The 19,691-nt window shown below is 36.9% G+C and overlaps 1 protein-coding gene across 2 annotated transcripts in view; it reads left to right on the forward strand.

Moving 5' to 3' along the window:
- SLC41A2 (solute carrier family 41 member 2) overlaps positions 1 to 19,691 on the forward strand; it is a 131,862-nt gene that overhangs the window by 94,352 nt on the left and 17,819 nt on the right. For both annotated transcript variants that reach the window (XM_058568525.1, XM_058568526.1), the window contains exons 9-10: positions 8,149 to 8,280; positions 9,388 to 9,536. In XM_058568525.1, coding sequence (XP_058424508.1) covers positions 8,149 to 8,280; positions 9,388 to 9,536 — 281 coding nt within the window. The remainder of the gene's footprint in view (positions 1 to 8,148; positions 8,281 to 9,387; positions 9,537 to 19,691) is intronic.

Here is a 19,691-nt window from a genome sequence, read left to right on the forward strand (position 1 = left end):
TTCTTTTTCCAGTTCCTTTAGGTGCATTGTTAGATTGTTTATTTGAGATTTTTCTTGTTTGTTGAGATAGGCCTGTATTGCTATAAGCTTCCCTCTTAGAACCGCTTTTGCTGTATCCCATAAATTCTGGCATGTCGTATTTTCATTTTCATTTGTCTCCAGGTATTTTTTGATTTCTTCTTTGATTTCTTCGTTAACCCAGTCGTTGTTCAGTAGCATTTTGTTTAATCTCCATGTATTTGTGGCTTTTCTGATTTTCTTCCTATAGTTGATTTCTAGTTTCATACCGTTGTGGTCAGAAAAGATGCTTGGTATTATTTCAATCTTCTTAAATTTATGGAGACTTGTTTTGTGGCCTAATATGTGATCAATCCTGGAGAATGTTCCATGTGCATTTGAAAAGAACGTGTATTCTTCGGTTTTTGGATGGAATGCTCTGTATATATCTACTAGGTCCATCTGTTCTAGTGTGTCGTTTAAGGCCAATGTTTCCTTATTGATCTTCTGTTTGGATGATCTATCCGTTGGTGTAAGTGGAGTGTTAAAGTCCCCTACTATTATTGTGTTACTGTCTATTTCTGTTTTTATGTCTGTTAATAATTGCTTTATATATTTAGGTGCACCTACATTGGGGGCGTAGATATTTACAAGTGTTATATCCTCTTGTTGGATTGTTCCCTTGATCATTATGTAATGCCCTTCTTTGTCTCGTTTTACAGTTTTTGTTTTAAAGTCTATTTTGTCTGATATGAGTACTGCTACCCCAGCTTTCTTTTCATTGCCATTTGCGTGGAGTATCTTTTTCCATCCCTTCACTTTCAGTTTGTGAGTGTCTTTAGGTCTGAAGTGTGTCTCTTGTATGCAGCATATATATGGGTCTTGTTTTTTTATCCAGTCAGCCACCCTATGCCTTTTAATTGGAGCATTTAGTCCATTGACGTTTAAAGTAGCTATTGATAAGTATGTACTTACTGCCATTTTTTAACTTTTTTTTTTTTTTTCCCTCAGTGTTTTAGTAGTCCTTCTCTGTTCCTTACTTCTTCTATACAGAATTGATGGTCACTTTAGTTTGACCTCTGTCTGAAAGCTGTACTCTTTAACTACCCTCCTCCCTCCTTTTATGTTTTTGATATCATATCCAACCTCTTTTTTGTGCATTTGTATTCATTACGTTCTAATCGTGGAAATAGATAATTTTTCCTATTTGTGGTCTTCTCTTTTCCCCTTAAATCAGTCCCTTTAACATTTCTTGTAACACTGGTTTCTTGGTGACAAACTCCTTTAATTTTTGCTTATCTGGGAAAATTTTGATCTCTCCTTCCATTTTGAACAATAACCTTGCTGGGTAGAGTATTCTTGGCTGTAAGTTTTTCCTTTTAGCACTTTAAATATATCATGCCATTCTCTTCTAGCCTGTAAGGTTTCTGCTGAGAAGTCAGCTGATAGCCTTATGGGGTTTCCTTTGTATGTAACTTGACATTCTCTTGCGGCTTTTAGGATTCTCTCTTTATCTTTAATTCTGGACATTTTGATTATGATGTGTCTTGGTGTGGGCCTCTTTGGGTTTATCTTGTTTGGGGCTCTCTGTGCCTCCTGTACCTGGATGTCTGTTTCCTTCCTTAGGTTAGGGAAGTTTTCATCTATTATTTCTTGAAATAGATTCTCTGCCCCCTTGTCTCGCTCTTCTCCTTCCGGGACACCTATAACACGGATGTTAGTGCGCTTGATGTTGTCCCAGAGGTCCCTTAGACTGTCCTCACTCTTTTTAATTCTTTTCTCTTTTACCTGTTCACCTTGGGTAATTTCTTCTAGTCTTTCTTCCAGCTCACAGATCCGTTCTTCTGTATCCTCTACTCTGCTTTTGAGTCCCTCTAATGAATTTTTCATTTCCAGTATTGTATTCTTCATTTCTGATTGGTTCTTTTTTATATCTTCCATTTCTTTGTTGACATTCTCACTGAGTTCATCTATTCTTCTCCCCAGATCAGTGAGCATCCTTAACACTCTTAGTTTGAACTCTCTGTCGGGTAGGTTGCTCATTTCTGTTTCACTTAGTTCCTTTTCTGGGGTTTTGTCCTGTTCCCTTACTTGGAATGTATTCTTTTGCCTCCTCATTTTGCCTCTTTCCCTGTGCTTGTGTCTACGTATTAGGTAGGTCAGCTACGTCTCCTGCTCTTGGATAGGTGACCTTATGTAAGTGATGCCTTAGGAGGCTTCCAGTGTGCTTCCCTCAGTTCTCAATGTTCCAGGGGTGGCCCCTATGTGGGCTACGTGTGTCCTTCTATTGTGGCCTGTTAGCTCTCCCTATAGGCGCCCAGGGAGGCTGTTATGCTCCTGGCCAGCTGTTGTAATGCTCAGCTGCTTGTAGTTGTTGTGGGCCCTTCAGTCTCTTTATCAGGTGTGGGGAGCCCCAGCACAGTTGGCTGTAAGTTCTAATACCACATTGTAGTTGTTGTGGGCCCTTCAGTCTCTTTATCAGGTGTGGGGAGCCCCAGCACAGTTGGCTGTAAGTTCTAATACCACATTTGTGTTGCAGTATTTCTTTTAAGTGAGTAGGCCCCCAGTGTGGCAGGTTGTTAGGCTCAGGGCCTTACAATTGCTGTAAACCTCTAGCCTATTAGGTCTCTTGTCAGCTCTCTGAGGATTGCAGCTGGGTGGGGCTGCCCTTAGGCACAGGAGCACCCAATTGTTTCAGGCTTTGGAAGGTGGGGCAAACCTCCTATGTGGGTCTTTGAGAAGCACAATTCTTCTGCAGCTGACAAGCCCTGTTGCCCACAGGTCCACACACACAGTCAACAAAGTCCTGCCCCGTGTGAGCACCCCGACCTCCCCAAGCGGACCCAGTCTCTCCACGGCGGGAGCCCCACACACTCTGCCACCACCCCACACTCTCCACCCGCTCCTTGTGCACACCCTGCCCCGCTCAAGTCGGCTCAGTTGCCAGGCTGCAGAGAATCCAGTCACCAATCTATGTAGGCCCACACGTTGCCTGAGGGCTTGTTGTTGGGTGGCGCCAGTCTCTAGGGTGGGCTGCCTGCCCTGGCTGAGCTGGATTAAATCGGTGCTCTAGGGGGTGGAGCAGACTCTGGGCTAGAAGGTCTCAGGGAGAACTCCAATGGCGTCTGTGTCAGCATGCTCACACCAGGCCACAACAATGGCCGCCGCCAATGTCCCAGTCCCTGGAGAGGTCTCACCCCTCACCGAGATGCACTCAGGGCCTATTAGGTGAGTCTCTTGTCACCGAAGCACTGTGCACCTTTCTTTCTGGTGATTTTAGGATGCTTTCTGCAACGGGTGAGTTTGTGCGCGGGCCCTTTAAGAGCCAGTTTTAGTTTCTTTGTGAACCGGGTTTTCTGGGGGTGCTCCCCAATGCTTTAGTAGCAGCAAAGTCAGATATTATGCCGCTGGTCTCGATTGTGCTGGGTCCACAAAATGCCCACAGCGGGGGCGCTCCCCGGCTCAGGGCCCCGCGCCTCCAGGGAGGCTGCGGACCTGTGAGCTGCTCCCGGCGGCCGTGAAGCTGGCGGCTCGTGAAGGCGGCGTTTTTCCTCTCCAGAAGGGAGTCTCTGCCTCTTCTACCCCAGTTAGGATTGTCTGTTGTTGCAGGAGTTCCTCTTATCCAGTTTTCAGTTCTGTCTCAGGGGTAATTTTTCCACGAGTAGTTGTAAATTGGCTGTGTCCACGGGAGGAGATGAGTTCAGAGTCTGCCTACGCCGCCATCTTGACTCCGCCCCTCTATTACATTTTTTAAAAGTCCTTCTCATCCATTCTATATTATCTTCTAAAGCTTAATAATTTTGCCTTTCACTTCATGTCTTTAATCCACCTGGAATTGAGTTTTGTGTATAGTATGAGAGTAGGGGTCCATTTTCATGGGTTTTTTTGAATATTAATAACCAATTATCTTGGCACTATTTATTGAAAAGTCTGTTGTACTCTTTACTGATCTGCAGTACCTCCTTTGTCATATATCAGTTTTTGTGTGTGTGTGTGTGGCTATCTGGTTAAAGAAATCTCCCTCAATTCCTGGTTTGCCAAGAGTTTTCAGTCATAAATGATAAAATGTTGAATTTTATCAATTTTTCTGCATTTATTCATATAATCATATTTTTCCACCATTTGTTAATGTATTGAACTGCATTAATTTATTTTCAAATATTAAATCAGCCTTGCATTTCTCGGATAAATCTAGTTTGTAATGTATTATACATTTAATATTTTGCTGGATTTAGTTTGCTAATAGTTTTGGTTTTTTTTCCTTACATTTATTTTTATTCATAAGATTGGCCTATAATTTTCCATTTTTATATTGTCCTTGTTGTATTTTGAACCCAGAGTTATGCTAGCCTCGTTATATGAGCTAGATATACCTACTCTTATTTTATACTATAAAGTAGTATGTGTAAGATTGTAATTATTTTTACTTAAGTATTTGGTAGAACTCACTTGAAAAAAAAACAACAAAGCAAACAACTTTTGTAGGCCTGGTCATTTTGGAGGGAGGATTTTAAATTTTGGATTCAATTTCTTTAATCATTTTGGAATGATTTAAATTTTCTATTTCTTCTTGAGTTAATTTTGTTAAGTTATATATTTTTAGGATATTTTCCCATTTATTTAAATTTTCAAGTTTATTGGCATGAAGTTGTTCATAATATTCTTATTTTTTTAATGTTGGCAATAATTGGAATTATGACTCCCTTTTTTTATTCCTAATGTTTCTGCCTACTCTTTTTTCTTTTCAAATAGTTAGTATTTAGCTTTATGATACTCTTAATTTCTTCTCTTTTCATTGTTTTCTTTCTACTTTGTGTTTATTTTTCTGTCTTTTCCACCTTCTTGAGATGGATGCTTAGCTCAATAAGCCTTCCTTCTTTTCTAATATATGCATTTAAGACTATAAGTATGCCTCTTAGTACTGCTTTAGCTGCATCCCACATGCTTTGTATGTAATATTTAATTTCCATTCAATTACACATATTTTCTAATTTCTATTATAATTTCTTCTTTAATTTGCAGGTTATTTAGAGCCATAGTCTCTCAGTTTCCAGGTAGTGAAGTCATCAGGCCCTGGAGGGTTTTTTATGAGCAAGTTTTTAATGATGAATTCGATTTCTTTAATATAGAGTTTCTCAGTCTTGCAACTACTGACATTTGGGGCCAGATAATTTCTTATTATGGGGGGACTTCCTGTGCATTGTAGGATGTTTAGCAACATCTCTGGCTTCTGCCCACTAGTTGCCAGTAGCACTTTCCAAATTATGACAGCCAAAAATGTTTGCAGATATTGCCAGATCTCTTTTTGGTGGGGGGAGGAATTGGTGGCAAAATCACCCCCAGCTGAGAACCACTGCTTCATAGATATAAGGCTATTCCTGTTATCTATTTCTTGTCAAGTGAGTTTTTATAGTTTCTGTTTTTCAAGGAATTTTTCTACTTCATCTAAGCTATCAAATTTTCTGGCATAAAGTTGTTCATGATATACCCATATTATTCTTTTAATGCCTGCATAGTCTGTAGTGCTAATTCCTCTTTCATTCTTGATATTGGAATTTGTATCTTTCTTTTATTCTTGATCTATTCAAAGAAGCAGCTTTTGATTTCATGTATCTTCTCTATTGTTTTTGTTTTCTATTTCATTGATTTTTGCTGTTATACTTATTATTCCTTCTTTATGCTTTCTTTCAGTTTAATCTTTTCTTTTTTTGTAGGTTCGTAGGATGGGAACCTTAGGTCACTGATATGAGACCATTCTTCTTTTCTAATATAAGTATTTAATGCTGTGAATTTCTAAGTACTGCTTTATGTGCCTCCCACAACTCTCAATATGTTGTGTTTTCATTTTCCTTAAATTCAAAATATTTTTCACCTTTCCTGTGTGATTTCTTCTTTGACCTGTGGGTTATTTAGAAGTGTGTTGGTTACTTTCCAAATATTTGGGGGAATTCCCAGATATATATCTTTTCTGTTGTGGCCAGAGAACATACTTTACATGTTCCAATCATTTCAAATCTATTGAGACTCATTTTATGGCTCATAATATGATCTATCTTCATGAATGTTCCATGTGTGCACTTGTAAAGAATATGTATTCTGCTGTTGTTGGGCAGTGTGTTCTATAAATGTCATTTAGACCAAATTGGTTCATAGTATTGTTAAAATATTCTATATAGTTTTGATTTTTTAAATCTGTGTATTCAATGAATTAATGAAAGAAGAGTGATAAAGTCTCTAAGTATAAACACAGACTTGTCTGTTTATCCTTTTAGATTTATCAGTTTTTGCTTTATGTGTTTTGAAGATCTATTTTTAGGTGCATCTACATTTAGGATTGTTATGTCTTTTTCATGAATTGACCTCCTTAACTATTATTCAATGTCTGTCTTTATCCCTGGTAATATTCCTTGTTACAAAGTCTTTTTTTTCTTTCTGATATTGATGTAGCCACTCTAACTTTCTTTTCACTAGTGTTCATATCGTATATCTTTTTCCATACTTTTACTTTTAACCTATTTATGTCCCCATCTTTTAATAATGCACATTGTACATCTTTTCCACTAGATTTTTTAACATGTTAATCATAGTTATTTTAAAGTCCTTGTCAGATAGTTTCAACACCTGAGTCATCTCTGAGTCTGATTCTCTTGACTTCTTAACTCCTGACAATAGTCTGTTTTATTGCTTTCCTGTCTTGTAAATTTTTATCAAATGCTGGACATTATGTATAAAAGAACATTGGAGATTGACATAATATATATTATTTATGCCTAGAAATAGGCAGGCTTTTTCTTCTGTTAGGTTATTAGTATGGAGGATTGAGTCAATCTAGTCTAGAGTTGAGCTCAGTTTGTCTTTTGTGGTTATTATCGTTACCTTCAATGCACCACTGACTTCAAATTTCTTTATCAATAGACTCCTGCTACCTCATGCTTAGTATGAAGCCTGGAGGGCTGTGTGACTGCACCATGGAAGGCTTAACTCTCTGTGTTCTTGCTCCTCCTCCCACTGTAGTCTGCTGATGCGTGTTACTTGGTGAAAGGCATGGGATGGAGTTTGGGATTCTCTTGCTCTATCCTCAGTCTTAGGCAGTCCCTATACACTTGGTCCTCAGAGGTGGGGCTTTCTCGGTGTTTCTTCCCCTTCCCTTATTAACAGTCAAACTTTGCCAGATTAGTCTTGAGCAAGATTTTCTTCCACTCCAGCAGCAGACAGCTTTTGCTTCTGATTTTCCTCCAGTGGCAACTGATCTTTGCCTGGGACAAGGTAGCTGGAGTGTTTTCTCTGCCTCCCCGAGCAGCTTTTGCTTCATATGAGAGAGAGAGGTTCACAAATGGATGGGATTTCTTGCCTGTGTGCCACCAGAGTTGGCTATCTCAAGTCTTCTGCGCTACCTCAGTCTGTCTCACAAGCACCCAGTGGAGGCTTGCAGAAATAGCTGGCAAGTGAATGTGGACTCCCCTTGTGTCTAGGGCTCTCAGATATTCTAAATGGTTATGCTAGCCCACACTCAGCATTTAAGAACTTGAAACTTTCAATTGTTTTCTTCCTACTTGCTTTTATGGCTACCACCTCTCCCTGCCATACTCTGTGAAAGAAGAAACAGTTTGGGTGTCCTGTCTCAACTTAGGGGGGCTTACCACCCTTTGGAATTCATTTCACCTCTGGGCTCAACTCTTCTTCCTCGGAGTACATAAAAGGATAATCTAGGTTAAAAGATGACTTTCTTGAGTATTTTTTTTCAGTGCCTTATACCAATTTCTTTAGTAATCTGAGAAGAAAATTATCAAGCCTTGTCTATTTGAATAAATCTAGCATATTTTCTCTCTCATTAAGGTGGTAAACATGAAACATCTTCTTACCTAATTTTATATCTTGGTTGTGATAATAATTTTTAAAAATTACTTGCTTTGTTTTGCTTTCAGACCAGTGAGTCAGATTTGAAAAATAATGAATGAGTCTTTCATAACAATGATTTTATGCCTTTGGAATACCTACCTCAACATTAAATAAATCAACATTTCAGAAGAACTCTTTATTTTGTTTTATTAGCCCAGGATGTGACATAAAGAGGCTTGCAGTTGGTTGAATTTATGCAAGTTGTTCAAAATATGAAGATAACTACTTTATTTGTTTTTCCTTATGTTTCAGGTATCGGTGGTAATTTGGTGGCCATTCAGGCTAGCAGGATTTCTACCTACCTCCATTTACATAGCATTCCAGGAGAACTGCCTGATGAACCCAAAGGTTGTTACCACCCATTTAGAACTTTTTTTGGCCCAGGTATGTGCTTATGGATTTTTCATATTTTATGTCAGGAACTATTCCTCTCTGAGAATATAGGTAGGCAACATTTGTTGAATACATATTTTATCTGTGAATGTTGCACAACTTTTCTATTTCTGAGAGCTAAATAGATTTAAATTTTTTTTCCCTCCCCAAAGCCCCAGTACATAGTTGTATATTCTAGTTCTAGGTCCTTCTAGTTCTTCTCTGTAGGACACCACCTCACTATGGTTTGATGAGTGGTGTGTAGGTCCGCGCCCAGGATCTGAACCAGTGAACCCCGGGCTACCGAAGCGGAGCACGCAAACTTAACCACTGTGCCACCGGGCCAGCTCCTAAATAGATTTTAAATAGAATAGATTTTGTTCACTAAATCTCAGTGATGTCTCAGTGATGTTGACATTGGGATGTCTTTCTCTGGGATGTCTTGTTTATGAGTCAGGAAAGAGGAACCTTATGCACACAAGTAAGCATTGCTAGGTGATTTAGGCAGACAAATGTACTGTCTTTCCTGTATGAATCTTTTTGGTCTTTCTAAACATAAGTGTTTGATCCCAAACAAACAAGATGAGAGGTGATAACCTCAGTTACAAAGAACACTGTGTTGTTTATGTCACCCAGACATGTGATTACCAAAAAACTAAGACCACAATTTTAAACCTCACAATTCTTGTCACATTTTTTCTGATGAAAATAAATGTAATTATTGACTTTTGAAGTCAATAATGACAATCAGAAATGCCCAGCCTTGTAATATCAGTGAAAGAACTCTAAAGGAAAAGTAAAATTAAAACATTCCAATATTTTAAAAACTTTATGTTTTTCTTTTGTCTTCCCTCTGTTTTTATGATAGATATTAAAGTCTGACCAATGTTCTTCATAGCAAGTTTTTATCAACCACCTTTCATTTAATTAACATACAACATACAGTCAAAATTTCAAAGAGTTAGGTGAATTGTAAATAGCTGAAATTTATTTTTAGCAATTGAATTTTATGTGATGCTATGCAATATAGTAACTAGAAAATAATTCTCAAATTTTAATAACTGTGACCTATTATTAACCAAAATACGATTTTAACAACTTTTGCATTTTATATTACAGGAGTAAATAATAAGTCTGCTCAAGTTCTGCTGCTTTTAGTGATTCCTGGACATTTAATTTTCCTCTACACTATTCATTTGATGAAAAGTGGTCACACTTCTTTAACTGTAATCTTCATAGTGGTATACTTAATTGCTGCTGTGTTACAGGTAAGAGTTAAAACCTCTTGCAACCTCTTTTATGCTCAGACTGCTGTAAAACTATAACTATGTAAATCTAAAAGCACACGAGATATTTTAACATTTCAAAAATCAATGGAATGCCTTTGTGTTGATTTGATCTTCTTTAAACCAATAAGCTCAGGACTACTTTTAAAATGAACTGATAAATAGAACCTTTGGATTTCCTGTTTCCTGGATTCCATGTCTTCCTTTTTTTGTTGTCTTGTTTTGTATGAACACGTCTTCTAATAGATTCCTGAGAAAGAGTGCATAAGAGTAAATTTTTTGAGCCTTTGTATGTTGTAAAGTACTTTGACACTATCAGGTTGACTGGATGTAGAGTTCTGTTTCTTTTAGAACTGTGAAGGCATCGCTTCATTGCCTTTTCACTTCTGTTACCATTGAGAATAGTCAGGTGTTCTCACTGCTGACCTCATTGTACATAAGTCCTTTTGTCTCCCTGGAAGCTTGTGAGATCTTCTCTTTTTTCCTCTTGTTCTTAAATTTCATGTTGACCTGGTTTGGGTGAATTTTGTCTGTTTTGTTAGTCATTGTTTGACACTTTCAATCTAAAAATTCATGTTCTTTAGTTCTAGGAAAATTTTTTGAATTACTTCTTTGATGATTTTTCGCTTTCCTTTCTTTCTGGATTTGTATTATTTGGTTCCTGGAACTTTTGCATTAAATTTCTTATCTTATTCTCTATTTCTTTACCTTTTTTCTCTTCTTTCTGGGAGATTTCTGTGCCTTTCTAAATCTTTTCTCTGTTGTGTCACTGAGGTTTCTGAAGAGAGTAGAGTTGAATGCATATGCTAAACTTGCCATCTTTATTATTAGGCTATTAATTTTAAATTTTAAGAAAATTGAGTTTATTTTCAAAATGTGACAAAATTTAAAAATTTAATAGTACTAAAGGGGTCTACCTTTCCAATCACATTCCTCAGAGACAATAACTTTGAAATATTTTAGCTGTTTCTTCTGATATTTGTCTATAAGTTTTAAAGTAAGATAACTAAACTTTAGACTTTTGCTAATAGAAGTTGAGGATTTGGAGGCTATTATAACACCCATCTTTCCCATATAGTTATATCACAATTTTTTGTTAAATTTGTCATCAGTGTTTGTATGATTAGGCCTATGTAAACATTGTTTACTCTAGAGCTAGATGGTATACTAGGATTATATTTCCTTTTTGTGTACTTTATTTTTCTTGGGATTAATAACTGCATTTTTTCATTTGCATCATTTTCCGTAAACTTATCCTTAAGTTTTTCCAACTGTTTTCGTTTTATTTTAGCTTCTTAGGCTTGGCTTCTTGTTAAACTCTGTAGGATTATTACCTCTCACAGTGAGAAATCCTAACCCCTTAAGAGATGCATTCAAATAATTCTTTGAAGAGGTAACATTTGAATTTGGCCTTCAAGGAGTTTTACATGTAGGAGTGAGGTTAGAGGATAGGTATGGAGACATTATTCCAGACCAAAGAAACTGCGTTAATGGCGATGATAATGAAATTAAGTGACATTTACAGTTTCCTGTATGACCAGCACTGTTCTAAGTCCATTACATGTATTCACTTAATTCTCACAAAAACTCTATGAGATTTGTTCTTTTGATGTAAATCAGTGATTTTCAAAGTGAAGTATATGCAAAACAATGAACTGTGTACAAGAATAAAAAATTAAAACTTCTATTTATATATTTTACCTCATTTGTTTAAAATGTCTATTTTCTTCTGTTTTTATGATTGTTTTGTAATAAAGATAATGTATCAGCACAGGTTAAATAAGTATGCTCAAATATTTTATACTAAAAGGGCTAAATAATCTAAAACTTTTGGAGATTACAGAGTTTAAAGCATAGAGATGAGAAAGCACAGAGATCGTGCCAGAAAGAGAAAGTAGTTTATACACAGCATCTAAGAGGAGGGAGTTGATGAGATAAGGTTAAGAAGGTAGATTAGGGTTGATGTAGAGAGGTCTTAAATGCCGGGCAAGGGAGACTAGAATCTGCTCTTAAAATAACAGAACTCTTACGACTTAATTGAGATTTTTAACTTTTCTATAATGCTTTATAATGCCTGAGATTGTATTAAAAATCATTCATTTATTCATTCAGTAAACGTCACATTCTACTAGATTCAGAGATGGGTTTTAAATCCCAGGATGAATAAATTCAGACCCTATCCTCAAGGATTCAGTCTGGAGGGAAGTCTACTACATGAACAAATAATTATGTTATAATGTATATAATATAAATTCTGGGGATAGCTACGTATAAAGTGCTTTCAGAGCTTGGAAGAAAAAGCAACTAACTCTACCTGGGAAGTAATATTTTTCTACTGTTCAGTAGGGACAACATTTATTTCAAATGCTTTTTTACTGCTGGCCAACTTGATTGCTGTATATGATATGGTCATTTATTATAATTTATGTTCTCTGTGTGTAAGTATTATGAAAAAGATGCATTCCTCAATCCCATGGGAAGTGTTGAGAGACGATTCGTTGCTCTGTTGATAAGCATGCCATTTTTAGAGCATATTCCTCTTGCAACTCTACCTCTTAGTCTCATGGATTAATATAACGTGTATGTTTATGGTTCAGTGCCAACATGCCATCATGCATTATGTTATTTAAGTCAATGAAGGATATAAGTATTTTTTCTGAATTTATAAAAATATTAGATTTCAACCTATACTCGCCGTATATCTACATGTCTTTTTTTAACCTCTGACCTAAATTCTGACAAGTGAAAGTTGAAAAACTGGAGTGGAGGAAAGAATAATTATTAATCTCTCTGTGTCACAGTTACCTCCTCTCTAAAATTTTGAGGATTAAATGAGTTACTTATATAAAGCTTGCTACGTACTAGATGCTATATAGGTGTTAGCTGACACTGTTGTTGTTATTAAAAATAGAATTGTAAGTGGTGAACCACTGATCTCTGATGGTGATTGGAAAATATTTTTTCTTTATTTTGTAGTGTTGATTGAATTTTCCATATATGTATCTTTATTTTTTTTTAATTTTTTTTTTAATTTTTATTTTATTTATTTTTTTCTGGTGAGGAAGGTTCACCCTGAGCTAACATCCATTGCCAATCTTGCTCTGTTTTTGCTTGAGGAAGATTAGCCCTGAGCTAACATCTGTGCCAATCTTCCTCTATTTTATATGTGGGTCACTGCCACAGCATGGCTGACAAGTGGTGTAGGTCCGCACCCAGGATCCAAACCCGTGAACCCGGGCCGCTGAAGCAGAGTGCGCTGAACTTAACCACTACGCCACAGGGCCAGCCCAACGACGTTTATTTTTATGGATTTTAGTTTCTATTTTCTCTGCAAGAATCAGATATCTGCCAGAATAGATCTTTGTATTTGCACCTGACATTGTGCATTATTCCAATGGAATAACTTAGAATCAGATTGTAAATTCTCAAATCAAATCTTCATGCTCTAACACTAACATACACAACACACACACAAGCACACACATTCACACACCTCTTTGGAGACCAAGGTTTAGATAAAAAATCTTGACCTTTCCCTGCCTGCCTCAATCCAATCCAAAGATAGACAGAGTGAAGAAATACTTTTTAAAGACAAAGACTCCTTGACCACTTAAGACTCATCTTTTACTATTCTTTACTTGATTGGCTTCCTTTTTTGATCTGGGTTAAATTTATTTTCAAAACTTTAGTCCAAGTTCCAGCTCTTACTGAAAAATTTCAGTCCATACCATTCTTCCCATCCCTAAACTCTATATTTCAATTGACTATTATATAGCAAGGTTTTCTAATACACGTTTAATTTCTCTCCATCTAGATTCCCACCTCCTTGAGGGTAGAGACCAAGCCTTGTTCCTTTGGTATTCCCCACAAGGCATGATATAGTGGTTGTTTTTTGAATTCTTGGCATTTCACTCTCTTCCCAGACTAATATTCTTTGAAAAATCTTCCCCTCCACCCCCTAATTCCCCAATCAACTAAATGAAGGAAATGTGTTTGAAGGAGACTTGATATTGGACTTATTATAATGACATAGTAAAAATCTTTGCTGTATTTTTGCATTTACTCAGATGTCATCTCTTCCTGGCAGCCTTTCTTGAATACCTAATTTGCCCTTATTCTCTGTTCCCATAGTAACCTGTGAATACCATTATCCTAGCTTTTCCACATTATATTGACGTTATCTGTTTATGTGTCTGTCTCAGTCATTCTAGATAAAGAGTCTTTGTTTTACTCATTTTTACCTAGCCCCATCTCTAGCACTCAGTTAATGTTTGTTAAACTGAATGACTATTTCTTACTAGCTCTGTCTCCTCCTTCAGTGGAAGGAGGAGAAAAGTTTACAACTGTATTTAAGTCCCAGAAGTTCCAGAAAAATGGAAAAATCTAAATTTTCTTCTCCTTGCTTTCAATAAACACCAGTTTTCTCTCTTTCACTGGTATAGGTATTCAAAATAAAAGACAATGAAAATTAAAACACAAACCCCCCAAAATTCTATGAACATTCCATCAGAATTGTAAGGTTTTACTGAAATGTTTAGAGATGCAATAACTTGATATCTAGGAAAAGCACAAGGTAGGGGTCTAGATAAAGTAAAATTGAATTGATAATTGGTGAAGCTAAATGATGGTACATGAGAGTGTATGGGTTAATTTATTCTGTTCTGTTTACTCTTGTGTATCGTTGAATTTTTCCATAATAAGGAGTTTTTTAAATTAAGGTTTTATTTCAGTTGTTAACATAGGAGTTTTTTTCAGAGCATATTAGCTTTCTAATCTTGGTCCTGTAGCTAACTGTTTCTTACTTCAAGTGAAAAGTAGAAAGTCAACTTGAATTTGAAATCGTTTGGGACTTAGAATGGTCAAGTTTGTGTCTTGTTTTGCCCTTGGCGCACACTAACTCCGTTTTTTGAAACTATTTTTTAAATTAAAAAATCTACTTACATGTATAAATTACGTTGTTTAGATATTTATTATGTGTCTTGCAATTAGAAGGAACCTAACAGATGTGTTTTTATGTGACTTTTTTTCTCCTTTGGTGATTAAGATTGGCCCTGAGCTAACATCTGTTGCCAATCTTCCTCTTTTTTACTTGAGGAAGAGTGGCCCTGAGCTAACATCTGTGCCAATCTTGCTCTATTTTGTATGTGGGTCACTGCCACAGCATGGCTTGATGAGTGGTGTAGGTCCATGCCAGGGATCCAAACCCACGAACTCCAGGCTGCCAAAGTGGAGCGTGCCGAACTCAACCATTATGCCACCGGGCCAGCCCCTTACGTGACATATTTTTATGTGACATGTAAAAATGTGTTTTTGAGGCCACTGAACCAGTCAGTAGATGTGATGAGCTGTGCTCTTACTCATGTTTTTGCCCAATGCCCAACAGTAGTAAGAGTAATTGGAATGTGTCGAGGCCACAGTAATGTGCAAAAGGCATTCATATTTGGTACACCATCAGTCATATTGCATTTTGAGTTTGTTTTCAACAGTAAGGATGGGTTGACACCAAGCTAACCATCCTGTATTACCCATTATACCTTTTGTGCCATCAGGCAGCATTTACAAGACTGCTGGCTGTAGCTAAGGGTACAGTTGTTGGCTTTAGAACATAATTTTTCATCTATGTCAAATTAGCCCATTGAACCCAAAACTTTGATTTCATAGAACCAGAGTGTACTTTCTTCTACAAACTTAGAGACACTTGGACTCTTTCTCTCTATGCACTGATTTCCTCTGACAAACTTCACATCTTACTTATTCACATGCTCCATTGACTGTTCAATGCCTGTTAATTTGTGAAATCAGAAGCATAATATGGAATTCCAGGCTGTGATGGACCTTGTTGACCATCCTTCTAAGATGTACAGAAAGGAATCTTGATATCTTCTTCAGGGCTTTCTGTCTCAATTCATTTGTTTGCTTATTCCCTACCATCTTTTTCAAAGATGTGGTACCTTGACAGCATAATAAGCCTGAGAAGGTACTAAGATAACTATCAATCAAATAAGCAGACTGGCAATCTCTTGAGCAAAGAAGGAAGAGCAGTACATTGTGGTTTATTTCCCTATTTTAATTTAAAGCCTCTATTAGTTCCCCTTTGTGTTTCAAATCCTAAATATGCTTCCTTTGTCTGTGAAAAGACAGAAGCATAAAGTTTGGATGACATATCCTACAAGAAGCAAAAAGATAGGCACTTATTGAGTATATTAATATTTTTCCTGCTATAAAATATCTCATTGGGAAGGAAAAATGAGAATTTTCTAGCCCTACCGGCCTATTGAATTACAATAACATGTTTGTTAGTATAATTGGTAAGCAATGAATCAAAACCATTTCTAAATGAAATTTTTAATTCCCTATTTTAGGCACTGATTGTATCATACAGAAAATTAGGTTATTAAGAACTCAATTGTAGCAGCATCAAATTCCATGAGAAATTCACTGTGGAAGTTGGTTGTAGAAAACCTTTGCTTTTGGCTATATCTGTTTTTTTCATGTGCGAGAGACAACATGTTTCCTTTAAATGGTGGAATGACAACAGATTCTCAATATGTAAAGTTGAGGATTGTAAATATCAGGATTTTATCACTCGCATAGTACATATAGTCTTCCAGGCACTGTGCTAGTCACTGTACAAGAGAAAAAGGAGACATTGTCCCTGCCCTTGAGGATCTCCTAGGTTTTGAGAGGTTAGACTTAAATGCGTGAAACAGCTAGAGAAGAGCCTACGACTTACCTCCTCGTAACAACACAGTCTTCTTCCTCTGTAACTTCAGAAGCAAACTTTGTGCCTATGCCTTGCTTTCATTCTTTAAAAGTGCTTTAATAGATTTTTTTTGGAGGGGAGGATCAGAGTATATATTATAGCTGATGAGAAATTTGAATTAATATTGATAAATACGAAACTGTTCTTAGCAAAATAGTAATACTTATACTTCTTATTAATATAGTTTCAAAAACAGAAGTCTCCTTGGTTTTTATTACTACCTTTCAGTAGGCAATATTTGGTTTTCAATTTTATCCTTACGTGCAGATTGCACCATCTTACATTTCCCAACAGATTCATATTCTCAAGAAAAATTGTTCTCAGCAAATCCCAAGTCCACCTTAAATGAGCAAATGTATGGCCCTCATAATAAAATTTGTAATCAGGATATTGATTAATGAATTTCCTAAATGTTTCTGTTTTAAAAATAATAGTTCATGGCCATTTTGAAACATATGTTTGCAATGTGAACATGACTATAACACAAATAGTACAAATTAAAAGCAAATATCTTCTGTTTCTCATCCGGTAGAACATGCTTGGGGCAGAAATATGGTCTGCGTACTGACTGAAAGAAGCATGACAACGTCTTAGGTCTGAAGTCACAATCACATGATTCAGTGTCATTATTGTAACTATGAAGACATAAAAATAAATATTTCCACAGAAGAAAAATATTTCTAAGCCAGACTGTCATCCCATACATTACAAAGGACAAAGGAAAGAAGAGGGAAGATAAGATCCTAATGCGAAGAACATTGTAGAAAGATAAAAGCTCTTTAGATTCAGACCTGAGTCTGAATTTCTGCTCTGCTACTGATTTTGTGACTTAGCCAAGTTTCATAACCTCTCTGGCCTTATTTTTTTCCCTACCTCAGAGAATAGTAATGAGGACTAAGCTAATGTATATAAAGTACTTGGTAGAATTCCTGGAATATAAGTTTCCAATAATGGTAGTAGCTGCAGTTTATCATCATTATTGTCATAGGCATCATTTTTTCCTTCCTCTCTTTATTGGAGCTGGTTATTCAGTGCCCTGAGGCCTTTTTCATCTCCTCACCATTCACCTTCTTTTGGCTCCTGTGCTTTACTGCAGAGCTCTTCTTCTTCTTCTGATGAGTGCCCTTAGCTTCAGATACCACCCTTTCATTGCTAACTCTCAAATTGGTATCTCCAGACTGGACTCCTATTCTACATCTCCAGTTAAATGTTGAAAAGATATCTCAAACTTAACATGTCCAAAACTAAATTCCTTACTTCTCCCATATTCTTTCCTGTATCAGGAGGGGTGGTGCACAAGTGGGTACAGTGAGAAGGGAAATGGGCCAGGCTTAAGGTGCACAAGCAAAGATCCCCTAAATCTCTCAGCCTTTAGCTGCTGAGCCTGTAAAGTCTCTGTGGGATGGGGAGAGCTTTACTCTATAGACTTTCTCGCTCATGTTACTGCTGGTGCCCCGAATCCTGGCCATCACAGTCATCACCATTATCTTGCTACTGGTGAGTCCATGCAGTATAACAGGAAGACTCCGGGACTAGGAGTAACTATTTCCAGGTTCTAATTCTGGTCCCTTCCTGACTCTATGACTTTGGCTAAGTCACAGCACTGCTCTGTTGCTTGGTTTCCTCCCTCATCACATAAAGGTGAAGATATTAACACCAAGGTGACCATATAACCATAGTCCAAACCAGGACACTTTTGAGAGTGAAAGGGAGCTGTTGATAATTATAATTAGAGTGACAAGCATAAACCATTACTATCGTGGGCAAACCAGGAAGTATAGTGACCCTAGCTGTCTCTCAAATCCCTTCCTGCATTCATGATGTTTGATTTTGTGAATTCTGACTCCTACAGTAAAGATGATTGTTACAAAGCATTGTTGTACATAATTAGTAATGTATATGCTAATAGTAAAATAATATGGTAACTAAAAGAGTCTATTAATATTAAAATCTATAATTATTACTAAAGTAATGTTAAGTTAAATTGGCCTTTATGGGTTAGCCAGGGAACCCAGTCAATACATAAAATGTTATTTTCCTGAAAAATCGTATTCTGAGTCTAAAGAGCTAATTTTGAATTGGTCTATTTTTAAGTTGAAGCTATCTATTTTTAAATTTGTTTGGCCTAAAACAGTCTCCTTTAGGTTCCCAGGTGCACTCTATGGTTGTAATATCTCTGTATTTTACCTGGAAGTCTGTATTCTCCTCTTTCTGCCATAATTTGACTTCTATTTTATAGTGTTCAGTTACCTCTTCTCCTGAGCTGTGACTTTTGAAAGGAAAAGAGTACTGGGCCTCTTATATATAAGCCAGTTCATCTCCTTGTCATTAACTTTTTCATTCTGAAAATTTTCCTTTTCTGACAGTTCCCTTCTCGAGGTTTGGTGATCTGAGCCACTTTTTAAATATATATAAGAGTTTCAAAAATGATAATAGAAAATATTTATATAGCATGTATTATGAGCCATGCTCTGTTCTAGGCTCTTTACATATATGAACTCACCGAGTACTCACCACAACCCAGTGAGGTAAGTTATACTATTAGTTCCCATTTACAGACGAGGCAGTTGACGTGGAGAGAAGTTGAGTGATTTGTTCAAGTCCACACAGCAAGTTGGAGTCTGGCTCCAGGCTACACTCCTAACCACTATGTTTTACAAGAATAATTTCAATACTTTGTTTTCCTCTTAGTGAGGGTCATAATTTTTAGGATGGCAATTGCTGAAGGCTTAAAGCTCTGTTTTCTCTGGTTTCATTAGATCTTCACATTTCTTCCGGCTAGGAGTTTTGCCTCAGAAGGGCATTCGTTCCACAGAGTTTACACAGAATCTCTGCCTCCTGAAGTCAAGTAGGAATCCAGTCAAGGATATACATATGTCCTGAGTGTCCTGAGAGAAGGATGAAGTGCTACGGAAGTTCAGTGGTGGGAGAGGTTCTTCCTATGTGGGGAGGAGAGTTTTATAACGGATAAAATTTTGTTGTGGAAATGAAACATTGAAAATGTCATTTAAGCAGAAGGGAGTGGCATGAGGTAAATGAGAAAACTTAGGGTATTTACAGAAAATAGTAGGAAAATTTCTGGAGCATAGGGCTTGTGAAAGGAAGTGATGGAAAACAAGGTTGAAAATTACAGGTTGTGGCAAGATCATGAAAGATCTTGAAGACCAGACTAAAGAGTTTAGTTTATTCTACAGAATGATGATTTTCAACATTTTTCTCCATTCCCAACAAACTTGAGAGATCTGAGACATTGCTCTGATGCAGTATGGGGTAGCATGTAAGGGCTTGGGCTCTGTTCCCACCACTCACTGTCTGTGTCAGCTTAGGCAGGTAACCTCTCAGGGACTGTGTCTTCTCATCTGTAAGGAGAGGCT

The sequence above is a fragment of the Diceros bicornis genome, chromosome 25, assembly GCF_020826845.1.
Source record: "Diceros bicornis minor isolate mBicDic1 chromosome 25, mDicBic1.mat.cur, whole genome shotgun sequence".
Lineage (NCBI taxonomy): Eukaryota > Metazoa > Chordata > Mammalia > Perissodactyla > Rhinocerotidae > Diceros > Diceros bicornis.